This window comes from Arachis duranensis, chromosome 4 (assembly GCF_000817695.3).
Source record: "Arachis duranensis cultivar V14167 chromosome 4, aradu.V14167.gnm2.J7QH, whole genome shotgun sequence".
NCBI classification, from domain to species: Eukaryota; Viridiplantae; Streptophyta; class Magnoliopsida; order Fabales; family Fabaceae; genus Arachis; species Arachis duranensis.
In genome coordinates, this window is record NC_029775.3 from 14,214,673 (window position 1) to 14,226,623 (window position 11,951).

At 31.0% G+C, this 11,951-nt stretch overlaps 2 protein-coding genes across 2 annotated transcripts; one reads left to right on the top strand and one right to left on the bottom strand.

Annotated features, from left to right (window-relative positions):
* The first annotated feature begins 428 nt into the window (after window positions 1-428).
* Window positions 429-3,946, top strand: LOC107483494 (importin subunit alpha-2). The gene is made up of 10 exons (XM_016104110.3): window positions 429-778; window positions 980-1,076; window positions 1,193-1,284; window positions 1,810-1,941; window positions 2,023-2,208; window positions 2,305-2,468; window positions 2,556-2,634; window positions 2,786-2,914; window positions 3,324-3,451; window positions 3,539-3,946. Exons 1-10 carry the CDS (start codon window positions 545-547, stop codon window positions 3,909-3,911), a joined length of 1,614 nt encoding a protein of 537 aa, XP_015959596.1. The 5' UTR covers window positions 429-544; the 3' UTR covers window positions 3,912-3,946.
* Window positions 3,947-10,220: 6,274 nt separating this feature from the next.
* On the bottom strand, window positions 10,221-10,664 carry LOC107483476 (leucine-rich repeat extensin-like protein 1). The gene has a single exon (XM_016104093.1). It carries the CDS (start codon window positions 10,662-10,664, stop codon window positions 10,221-10,223), a length of 444 nt encoding a protein of 147 aa, XP_015959579.1.
* Between the last annotated feature and the right edge of the window lie 1,287 nt (window positions 10,665-11,951).

Consider the following 11,951-nt stretch of genomic DNA (forward strand, 5'->3'; position numbering starts at 1 on the left):
TACATAAGATCTAGCATTCAAATTTCATTCCCATTGTAAAAAAAAATAAAATAAATAAAAAAAAATCTTAACATCCAGCTAGACATGATGATCACAACACAAAAGATAACAATAAAAAATTCCTCCAACGTTCAAAACTAGAATTCAAACTTGAGGCACATTTGCTTTCCATTAGAAGCAATTTTTAATTCTAAAGAAATGATTTGCTATATTCTCGGAATATATAATACCATTTAAAGTAAAATAATTAATACATTGTAACCAGTAACCCGTACGCTCAAGTCGGTTCAACCATCCCTCCCATAACTATCATACATATCAATACCCGACCCATTTAACAAAACCGGTTTCAGATCCAAGATCCGAACCAGCCAACTACACAGCGCTATTTAAATTTGCTGAAAAGATCAAAAACCGTTCACTCAAAAAAAGCACACAACAGCACTTTGCAAATTCTCGATTAGAAAATCTAGGGTTTTTTTCATTTTCCCTCTCTCGATCTATCTCCGAATCTAGGGTTAGGGGTTTTTGATCGTTGGTGACGATGTCTCTGAGGCCTAGTGAGAGGACGAAGGTTCGCCGGAACCGGTACAAGGTGGCGGTGGACGCCGATGAGGGTCGCCGGAGGAGGGAGGACAACATGGTGGAGATCCGAAAGAGTAAGCGCGAGGAGAGCCTCCTCAAGAAGCGCCGCGAGGGCCTCCAAGCTCAACAGCTTCTCCAGCAGCAGCAACAATTTCCAACCAATGTCCAAGCCTCATCCATCATGGAGAAAAAGGTAAAAGTAGAATTTGGACTCGATTTGGTTCTTTCGATTTTGAATCTCGTGAAATCTGATTATTGATCGTACGCCTGCGGTTGATTTCATTTCTTTATTGTGTATAACATCATATGTGTGGTGGTTTTGGTAAGTTAGGTGTGGTGATGGTTAGTTTGTTAGTTCGTTATGGAAATGATTTTGATGTTTGTTGTTTGGCAGTTGGAGAGTCTTCCTGCTATGGTCGCTGGGGTGTTGTCCAATGATAACAGCCAGCAACTGGAAGCTACCACACAATTTAGGAAGTTGCTCTCAATCGGTAACTGGGGATGGATTGTGGTTTCCTTTTGTGTTCTTGATTAATTAACTATGTTTGCTTTGATTCTGTGTGTTAATTGTTGAAATCGCAATGTATTTGTTGTGTTCTGAATGCAGAGCGCAGCCCACCAATTGAGGAAGTTATCCAAGCTGGTGTTGTGCCACGGTTTGTTGAGTTTCTCCATAGGGACGATTTCCCCCAGCTTCAGGTTCGATTCTATTTTTGGGACATTGGAGCTTGTGTGTTGTTCCTTTTACATAAGTTACTGAAGGCTATACATAATACACACACAGGAGACATGCCTGTTGCAACATTATAAGTCGACATGACATATATAATATTGAGAATTGATAATATTTCATAATATATATAAGTCTCACTGCTTTCTATGTTTTTTATTTGGATTTTGTTTTTAATTTAGGCTTTGTTTTTGTCTTGCGATAAAAATTGAGAGGTAAATTTTCAGGGATGGGATCTCATTTATTCAGAATTCAATAAAACATTTAGACAAACTCAAATTCTGTGTAATTTCATTATCCTAACTTCAAATGATCTCTTACCTACATTTGCTATTGTACTGGAGTTCAAAAGTTTTTTAAATCAAACATGTACTTATGTTAAGTATGTTCTTAGCATGTCATAGAAGATCTGGTACAAAGATGTCCGTGTATTATTGTGTTCAATATTTAATTCTGTTACGTTGATTTTTTTATGTGATCTGCTGTTGATTTAGTTTGAGGCTGCATGGGCTCTCACAAACATAGCGTCTGGAACTTCTGAGAACACTAAGGTGGTAATTGATCACGGGGCAGTCCCAATATTTGTGAAGTTACTTGGTTCTCCAAGTGATGATGTTCGAGAACAGGTAGTTGATGCTAGAATACAAGCTGTTCTGTTTTAAAATTTTCATGGAGTTGTCCTGAACTCATAAACTACAAAATTTCAGGCTGTTTGGGCTTTGGGAAATGTCGCTGGTGACTCTCCTAGGTGCCGTGATCTTGTTCTCAGCCATGGTGCTTTGATCCCACTATTAGCCCAGCTGAATGAGCATGCTAAACTTTCAATGCTGAGAAATGCCACATGGACTCTGTCAAACTTCTGCAGGGGGAAGCCACAGCCTCCATTTGAACATGTAATTATTGTTATCTCTTAGCTAGTTAATTTATATCAAAGCTGTAAGAGAACCAAATTCTGACATTTTTCTGATTCTGGAAATATTGATGGACAGGTGAAGCCAGCACTTCCAACTCTTGAGCGGTTGGTCTTTTCAAATGATGAAGAGGTTCTGACAGATGCATGCTGGGCACTTTCGTATCTTTCTGATGGAACAAATGACAAAATCCAAGCAGTTATTGAGGCAGGTGTATGTAGCAGGCTGGTGCAGCTTCTTTTGTGGGTATTAATTCTTCAAAATGTTGTAAATAAAAAATTGTCTTATTCGATTATTGAACTTACTAAATGTTTTTACATATTTTTAAGGCACCCATCTCCTTCGGTGCTGATTCCTGCTCTTCGTACTGTGGGAAATATTGTGACAGGGGACGACATTCAAACTCAGGTAATGATTGTTAACAGGTGTAATAATTACTTTGTACCAAATTTGTTCTCATTCTATTCAAATTTTATTTAGGTGAAATAATGGTCCAGATCTTTTTCGTTACGTAATGCATGTGTTTTTGGCAAGGATCTCCTAACTTAAAATTTTGTAGGCTATTATCAATCATGGTGCACTCCCATGCCTTATGAGCCTGTTGACGCATAATCACAAAAAGAGCATCAAGAAAGAAGCTTGCTGGACTATTTCAAACATTACAGCTGGAAATAGAGATCAAATACAGGCAAGCCGGTTAATCCCAATTATTTGGTGCTCTATTGATGTTGAATCACATGTTGGGTTGAGTCTACTATTTGATATGTTTTCTTACCTTTTATTTGTTCTTTTGCACTGTATATCATGTAAAATTTAGTTTCTCAATGGAACCCGTGACAATTTGATGTTATTGGACTTTGTCCCATTTATCCCTAACCTTTGACTGAGACTTCGTTCTCCTGTTCCTTTGGTTGGTCATGAAATCTGTGGAGATGGATGTTATTTGAAATGCTGATGTGGTGTTGTAATAATTGAATCTTTATGATATTCTGTGTGGGTTTTAATTTTATTTTATTTTCATTGTCAAGAATTTGATTTCTTGTTGGCATATTCAATGAAATGCTCTCTGTATTTTATACATTTTATGTCTGATGTAGGCTGTTATTGAAGCTGGTCTGATTGCTCCCCTTGTCAATCTTCTTCAAAATGCTGAGTTTGACATTAAAAAAGAAGCTGCATGGGCAATCTCTAATGCTACATCTGGTGGTAGTCATGAGCAGATCAAGTATGTCATTGTTTCTTGTTATTGGTTGAGGTTCATAATGTTAATATTGTGGCATCATTGTATTGACCTATCTTATGTGTTTACAAGGTATTTGGTTAACCAAGGTTGCATTAAGCCTCTGTGTGATCTGCTTGTTTGTCCCGACCCAAGAATTGTCACCGTCTGTTTAGAAGGTCTGGAGAATATTCTAAAGGTCGGGGAATCTGAGAAGGCCATGGGTAACAGTGGAGATGTTAACTTGTATGCTCAGATGATTGATGATGCTGAAGGATTGGAGAAAATTGAAAACCTGCAGAGTCATGACAATAATGAAATATATGAGAAGGCCGTTAAAATTCTCGAAACATATTGGTTGGAGGATGAAGATGAGACACTACCTCCAGGCGATGTTGCTCAACCTGGTTTCAGTTTTGGTGGCAATGAGGTTCCAGTCCCATCTAGCGGATTCAACTTTAGTTGAAGACACTTTGCTGAGTGGGTAAGTATGCCTTAAAATGTCTCTGTTCGAGTCAAGTCCAGGTAGGTCAGGTAAGTTGGGAGGGAAGAGGGTTTTGGTCCCTGCGCATCGTGGTGTCTGGTCGTAGTCCGGTCTGTGTCTGTGGTCAATGAGGTGCAGGGAGTGGGTCAGTCTACACTGCCATGTCCAAAATAAGAATGGGGGTTTGGTGGGTTGCAGCAGCTGCATAATGACCTTGCCAGCGGTGTATATTATGCAAGGAATATATGTGTGCTACTGGAGAAAGTATCCAAGTTTCTATGGTGCATTAAAATCAAGGTCCCGTGTGATGTGGCTATTGCCTATTGGTTGGAGTGGGAGGGTTTTTGTTGAGTCTTGAATGCTGCTGAGTCCTATTAATCATTGAGTCGTAGTTGTATTGGTCATTTTATATAGAATCTACTTTATTTGAGTATTCGGAAACCAAATTTTATGGTTTACATATCCCCTTGTTAATCTCTCTCACCATCTGTGTGTTCTGTAGTCTTGGGTTTGAGATTTTACATGACCTTTAAAGGACCAAGTTATAGTTTTACTAGTTTCCAATGTTCAACAAACAAGTAAAATCACTAAAAATGCCAAACACAGTCTAATGTAAGTATGTAACCAAGAAATTAAATAAATAAAAAATCAGAAGTCGTATCATCATCCATGCCTGGACATAGGTTTTATTTGTATACTCAATAACTCAACAATAATTTTACTTTCTCAAACTGATAATTTTGAGAGTCATTTTATTTGTTTAATTTTAATCATGATTACTCTGTTATACAGCAAAACTAGTTTATTCAACTTCAAATAGGAGGGAAAATAATGTATAATAATTTCGATTGACTTTAAAAGTCAACAAGTCAAAAAATTAAGTGTACAAATTCAGTTATGCAGCCTTTTTTTCCCCTTCCCCTTTTCTTTAGATGTAACCATCTATAGTTTATTTATTTTGTGATACACAATATATATCTCAATTAACATTTTGTTTACAAGCCATATATAATCAAATCGCTTGGTTATGGAATAATCAAGGGGATAGATATAATGCTTCTTTGTGCTACACTAAATACATCTATTTTACTTGCTAGTTCATCAAAAATATTTTTTATTAGAATTGGCGTCGTTTATTGTATAGGCAATGCTATTTATTTTAATTTTTCTCATTTTCTTAATATTTTTTTATATGGATGCCAAATAGCAAGATTACAACACCGGTAGGCCCCCTTTTGCATCATAGTTGCCATGAGTAACGTGCTTTCCAGCTAAAAATGCTCTCAATACATTTGTGATTTGTCCCAATTTTTGTTTTGAAGAGAGGAAATTATTATGAGTATTTTGGTATATCAATAGTTTCTGTTTTTATACTAATAATAGGTATGACGATATTTTAATTTTTATGGAAAGCCGAACTAGAGTTTCTTAATTCTAAGATATAATGATTTCGCAGCACATTGATGATAGAATGTTGCATATTTTGGTCAGCAAAACTAACAAAAATTTACTACATCTTAGGCAAAATTACAAATTCCTTATAAAAATATCAAAATACAATTTTAAGAAAACTAAAGCAACATTAACATATATACTTTAGCCTCTTTCTCTTCTTCATCTCCCTTAATACAAGAATATAATATAATTTCTTTTTTTTTAAATTAATTATCTCTTCGTTTTACTCTTTGAAAAATTAGTGATTCTAGTATTTTAGACATACAAAAGTGTGTTCAAATTTTAATAAATTCAAAAAGTAAAAGAGACAATTAATACAGATAAAGAAAGAATAATTATCAACCAAAGAAATTTGGCTGTTCTCGGAAAAAAAAAAAAGAAAGAAAAGAAAGATACTTCTTACTGAATAATGTATGCAAGATCTTCTAAGATCAGACCAAATAGAAAAAGGGTAATGTTGCATGTTTACCCTAAAGTTTGAAGGTTATATCTAAATATATAGGGCATATTTGTGACTCATCAACAGATGGAAAAAAAAAATAGTGGAACCAAGTAAGGTGCGACCCTACCTATCAATAATGTATCATGCTGTTGGTTTCTCATAAGAAAGTGATTGACAGCACATGCTCTCAACTCTCAACTCTCAACATGGGGAGCTTTTAGTTTTAGAGTGGCACATATATATCATTAGAATTAACTAGAGGAAATGATGCTATATATTTCTTTTTGAAAATCACTTATTACATTCTTTTACCCAAAATAAAATCTATCATTTTAGGTATATACTATGCGAGTGATTAAACTCTTAGCCTGATTAAGCTGATAGAGTTGCGTATTAATTTTTTTGTTTTCATGGTATTTCCGTTTTGGTAAGTTAAAGACTAATTTTTCGTAAATCATAGCTCTATTTAAGGGTTTGCCGTTAATCAATAAATTATATATAAAAGACAAAATTTTAATCCTCAACACTTGCTTAAATAAACTACTAAAACCACTTGACTAATCCAAATTAGTTAGAATCTCATATTAGTTGAGCCACTTATAAATATAAACAAAAAATGTTAAATAATAAATAAATTTAATTTTTATATACTATCAATATAAAATAGTTTTAAATATCTAAAAAAAATTTAAAATTCAAACATTAATAATAATAGTTTTCAGTATTATTTTTAATAACGACTTTTCAATTTTTATGGTTAAAACCTCTAAATTAATCTATCATGTGCTAGGTAACCAATACCATTTACCAATAACTAGTGGGTCTATTATGTGATAAATGGGATTTATTAGTAATTTTGTTTAATGATTTAGTATTAGTTTACCAAAAAAATAAAAATAAATAGTATTTAATAAAGATAAATTGACCGTATCATTTAAATTAAGTAGATGACTATATTTTAAAGGCCAATTTTATGGTGTTTATGAGTTTTTGACTAAATATTGTCTAACTTATTTTTTGTAGTAAGTTTTGATTTTTTAAAAATTATTTATTTTTATATCTTTTAAATAAAATAATAACTTTTAACTCTTTTGAGTAAATAGCACCACATTATGGGCATTTTGGATTATATTAACTAAAGTGTTAGGTGATTACTTGTTGAGTAAGTAAATCGCCAACGGTTTCATGAGGATTGATTGGTTAAAAAACGCAGGCAGAAATGATTAGTGTCAGAAAATGGTTATGGAAGGTAATTCTGACATGCACGAGGGACTCTGAAATCAAAACGGAGGAGAGGAACACAGTAACTATGATAGTCATGGATGCATGGGATCAAACTATGATGCCGCACATTCATGGTGTAATGTCAACTTATTAGGTATCCACATTCCATTGCCAATATTCTTGTTTGCCACAAATCCACAATAATACTCAATGTAGCCAAACGCCGCCCTATTGTTATGGCATGGGTATATACTATATACTGGGACCCCTAAGCTCAAGAGAAATAAAATATAGAGTAAAAGCATAAATAAATTTTATATTTTAAATAGATTAGTTTTTAAAAAAATTAATAAAATTTTTTAAAATAATAAATGTAAATTTATTATCTTTAAATTAGTCCTTAAATGTAAATCTATATAATCTATTTTTATATATGTTATTTTAGATGACTTTATTAGTATTTTTTTTAAAAAATTAATTTGTTTAAAATATAAATTTTTAAAGGTTTATTTATCATTTCATTCTAAAATATATATAATTTTACTGTGCTAAGTATACACAAAAAATCAAGTATTAAATAAATTATTAATATAAAATATATATTAAAAACAAATTAAATAACAAATATATTTATATACAAATATATAATAATTAATTTTTGTAGCTAATTTTTTGTATATGCATAATATTTTTGAATAAAACAATTACAAGTAATGTTATTTATGAAAATTGTTGGATAATTGAATCTTTTGTCAAAATAATATAAAAGGGTACACACTGTTATACAATAATAATTTTTATTAAAGATAGACGAAATTAACATTATTTTCTTCCAAAAATAAGTTAGTGCTATTTTTCTTTTATAAAGGAGAATAATATCACATTTTATAAAATATGAAAAATATTGAATGTCATAGTATTTAAATTTTCTGAGAAAAATTAATTTATTTTTTTGAAATAGTCGGTTGTATTGATGTAAATTACATATATTTGGACCAAGTAAATGGTGTATATATTGATAGAATGGAAGTTGTAATATATATAATTTTCATCTAGTATTAATATAAAAGAATTTTATACAAATAATCAATCATATATTATTAATTAATGAAAATAACTAATTTAAAATTTATTATTTAAAAAATTATTTAAATATATAAATTTAAGTAAAATAAACTTATAAAACTCTGAGTCTGGGAATCAAAATTATTCTCTTACTCTTTAAAAGATGGAAGCTTCTGTTCAGGAAGCGGCAAGAGTGAAAACGCTCCCCACATTGGGTGGGCCAACGTAGAAAAAATAAATAAATAAATAAAACATTAGGAAGCAAAATATTAACGTTTATTTATACTAATTGATAATTGATTCAATCAAAGAAAAAAAATTATACTAACAACGGATCAATGAAACAAGGAGCGTGCACCTTAAATTAATTAATTGACAAAGATGCTTAATACATAGTGGTCACTTCCTAATTCCTATTAGACTTGAGAATGAATTAAAGACCGAATGAATCCAACAGCTCAAAATTAAAACTAATTAATTTTATAATGTAAAGGAACTTTAATTAGTCCTGTATGAAATTCACCTTAGTTTGTCTAGCTAAGCATGTTGTCACCCTCCCTCTTAGCCACAATATTACTTATTTGTCGGTAAAATCTCACGTGTAATTAATTTTAAATATAGTTAATTTTATGTAAAATTAATAATTTAAAATTATTAAATAATAATTTAATTAAATCTATTAAATTAACAATTTTTAACTATCAATTTTACATAAATTTAACTAGATATAAATTTTTAGTTTGTTCTTCCTCAACTTCTCATCAATCGCATGGCAGCAATTTCAATTTCTGGTTGGCAAACTTTTGGCATAGTTATTACTTACTTACCTAATTGAATTCACCTTAGCTTCACTCTCTTTTGGATTTAATTTGGTAAAATTTAAAAAAATATTTATATTTCTAAAAAGTATAAATATTTTATTTTGTATTTAATAAATAAAAAATTTACGTGTTACTTGTAATCTTTAAAAGTTAAAAATACTTTGTACTTATCAAAATTAAAAAGTCTAATATAATCTCATTTGTTAATTAATATCCAATTTAATTTTTATATTAATATTTATTATAGTATTTTTTAATTTTAAAAACTATTTTATCAAATATATTTATTATTATTTATACTTATTAAAAATTATTTTTAATTTAATTTACCAAATACAGATACTATAATTTTTAAAGAGCTAACTTTTAAAAACTAATTTTTATAAACTATTTTAAAAAAATAAATATTTTACCAACCTAAACTTTAGTTATGTCGTTTATATAATGAGATGAATTCACCAAATAAGCAAACCATTAATCCCCTTAAAATACTTAGTTTGTTATAAAATGATTCCTTTAAAATTTGATACTTAATTACTTATCATGTATTAGTTAAAAATTTGATTCTCGGTTTAATAAATCCGTCCAAAATAATTAATGATCGCCGATAATTAAGTTGAAATTGTGATTTAATTTGAAAAATGATTATAATTGTCAATATTTGATAAATTATTTTCCAATAATCTATTTTTTGGAGAATTAAAACAGTGTGCTCACAAAGGTGTAGAGAAAACAAATTAAAGAAAGATCAATTAAATTGAACAATATAAATATGGAAAAAAGTATAAAGAGAATTTCAGATGATACTAGTATTCAACATTTCAACTAGAATTAATCATATGGTTATTACAAACTAATTTATTAAACGGAAACGAAATATATTATTTTCTTTTTTCTTCTTTTTTTCCCCTTCCATTTTCATACTAATAATTACCAAAATTAAAAGACTAAATACAATTACAAAATTTGAACAAATTGCAGATCAATCTATATTACCACTAGCAAATTAAAAATAATCCAAAAAAAAAAAAAGAACAAGAATGATTAGTGGGAATAACAACATTGTACTTTGACATAAACAAAGGTTGAGAAGAAAGAAAGAAGAGAGAACCTTTGCAGCTTCAAAAGAAAGAGATCTCTTGTTCTTGTCACTCAGACATGAAAGTACAGTTTTGCCCCTCTGCGCCACACTGAAACCGAAACTGAAACCTCTTCTCATTCATTTCATTTTCCTTAGATCTGTCAAATCTAATGCAAATTACTCCCACCGTTTTTTTAATTCTTCTACAAAAGCAACGCCACGAGAAAAGAGAACAAAGCAGCACCGTAAACCGCCGCCGGAAGTGGCGCCGCCGTGGATGCCGCCGGTGGGGTGTGATAGTAGAACGGGAAGTAAGGGACAATTGGGTTCGGCGGAGGTGGTGTCGGGTAGTTTTTATAGTTCGGTGGAGAATAGTAAGTTCCGCCGATTCCTCCGCCGCTTCCGGTGGAGGCCGGCGGTTGATAGTAGTACTGAGAGGGTGGCGGTGGAGAGTAGTAGTAAGTGTTTCCGCCGCCGCCGCTTCCGGATGATGGAGGAGAAGGTGGTGGAGGGCAGTTGTTGGTTGAGGTGGCCGGAGGCGGAGACGGCGGCGGCGGAGAGGGAGGCGGCGGCGATGGGACTTGGCCACATGGGGTGCACTTGACATCATCCTTGGTAGTGGTTTTTAGGGTTTGATCTGCCGCCATTGTTGGAAGAGAATGAAAGTTGATGAGAGACAAAGCCATTACCATGAAACAAGAACATAGTGTTAATGTTTTTGTGTGAAATGTTGCCATTTTTTTTAAAGAAAGAATGAGAGTGTTTCTTTTGGTGAGATAGATCCAAGAAGAAATAATGAATGGGGTTATGGTGTGTTTAATAATTTGTTGCTTAGAAGAGAAGAGAAGAGTGTGTGTTTTTAAGAGAGAAAATAAAAGTGAAAGTAAAAGTGAAGTGAAGAGGGAAAGTGTATGTGGTTTGGTTAATGGTGTTATGGTGTGTATTGCTATTTGAGGTGAGAACCAAATATCTTATCTTTTTATACTATGCTAGCCTTTTTATAATAACAACAATAATTAATTATCAACATTAATTATAAATGTAAATTTTAATTTTTTCATACTTTATAGTCAACCCGGTTCTGTTGACCAATGCATCATCACCTTTTAGTAGTATAATTTGAAATTGGAAGAGTTTGATTTCGGAAGAATTACTTAGGAGTCATGATATAAATATAAAAGAGTAAAGCAAATTTTAAAAGTTTTGAAAATATTTTTAAATTTTATTTTATTTCAATTTTATTTTAAAAATTTTCAATATGTATCGAATATATTTTTAGCGATTAGTTTTTAAAAAAAAGATTAACTCAATAATAATTTAAAAAAGAACTCTTAATATAAATAAATTAGATATAATTAACATATATTATTGTTGACAAATTATACTTTATAAAATTACTGGGAGAAATTAAAGTTGTTTCACATTTATATTAGACATACAGTTATAATGGATCTTCACACATTGTATCTTTGATAAAAGTAATTTACAGTTATAATCAATTACACAGTTTTTTTTTATTAAATTTATTATTACCGCCAAAAGTCAAAAAGTTTAAATGATACTGTACTATTAGTTTATTATATTTAATAAATCAGGGAAGATTAGATTATTATTATTATTATTATTATTATTTTTACAGAAAAGATTTCTCTGTTATTGTTGCCACCCTTTGCTATTTTAAATAGAAAAAATGTGAAAAGATAATACAGATTACAGAAAGCGATAAAGGACACCGACACACGTTTTACTTTGACACTGAGCAGCCACGTTTGAACAAGGTTGAGAGACCTGAACGATGCTTAACTTTAGCTACTAAAAACTAAGGATAATTTATGCTAATACAAGAATGAAATTTAAAATTACCTAAATATTTTAGATTAAAATTGGTAATATATTTTATGTTAAATATTTTTGTGTAAATTGAATATTCAATT

What these genes read in the sequence shown, in the direction of transcription:
- LOC107483494 (XM_016104110.3), top strand. Translation starts at nt 545, where the DNA reads ATGTCTCTGAGGCCTAGTGAGAGGACGAAGGTTCGCCGGAACCGGTAC. An exon ending in AGGCTGGTGCAGCTTCTTTT is followed by an intron (nt 2,469 to 2,555) that starts GTGGGTATTAAT and finishes CATATTTTTAAG; the next exon opens with GCACCCATCTCCTTCGGTGC. An exon ending in GAAATAGAGATCAAATACAG is followed by an intron (nt 2,915 to 3,323) that starts GCAAGCCGGTTA and finishes TGTCTGATGTAG; the next exon opens with GCTGTTATTGAAGCTGGTCT.
- LOC107483476 (XM_016104093.1), bottom strand. Translation starts at nt 10,664, where the DNA reads ATGGCGGCAGATCAAACCCTAAAAACCACTACCAAGGATGATGTCAAG.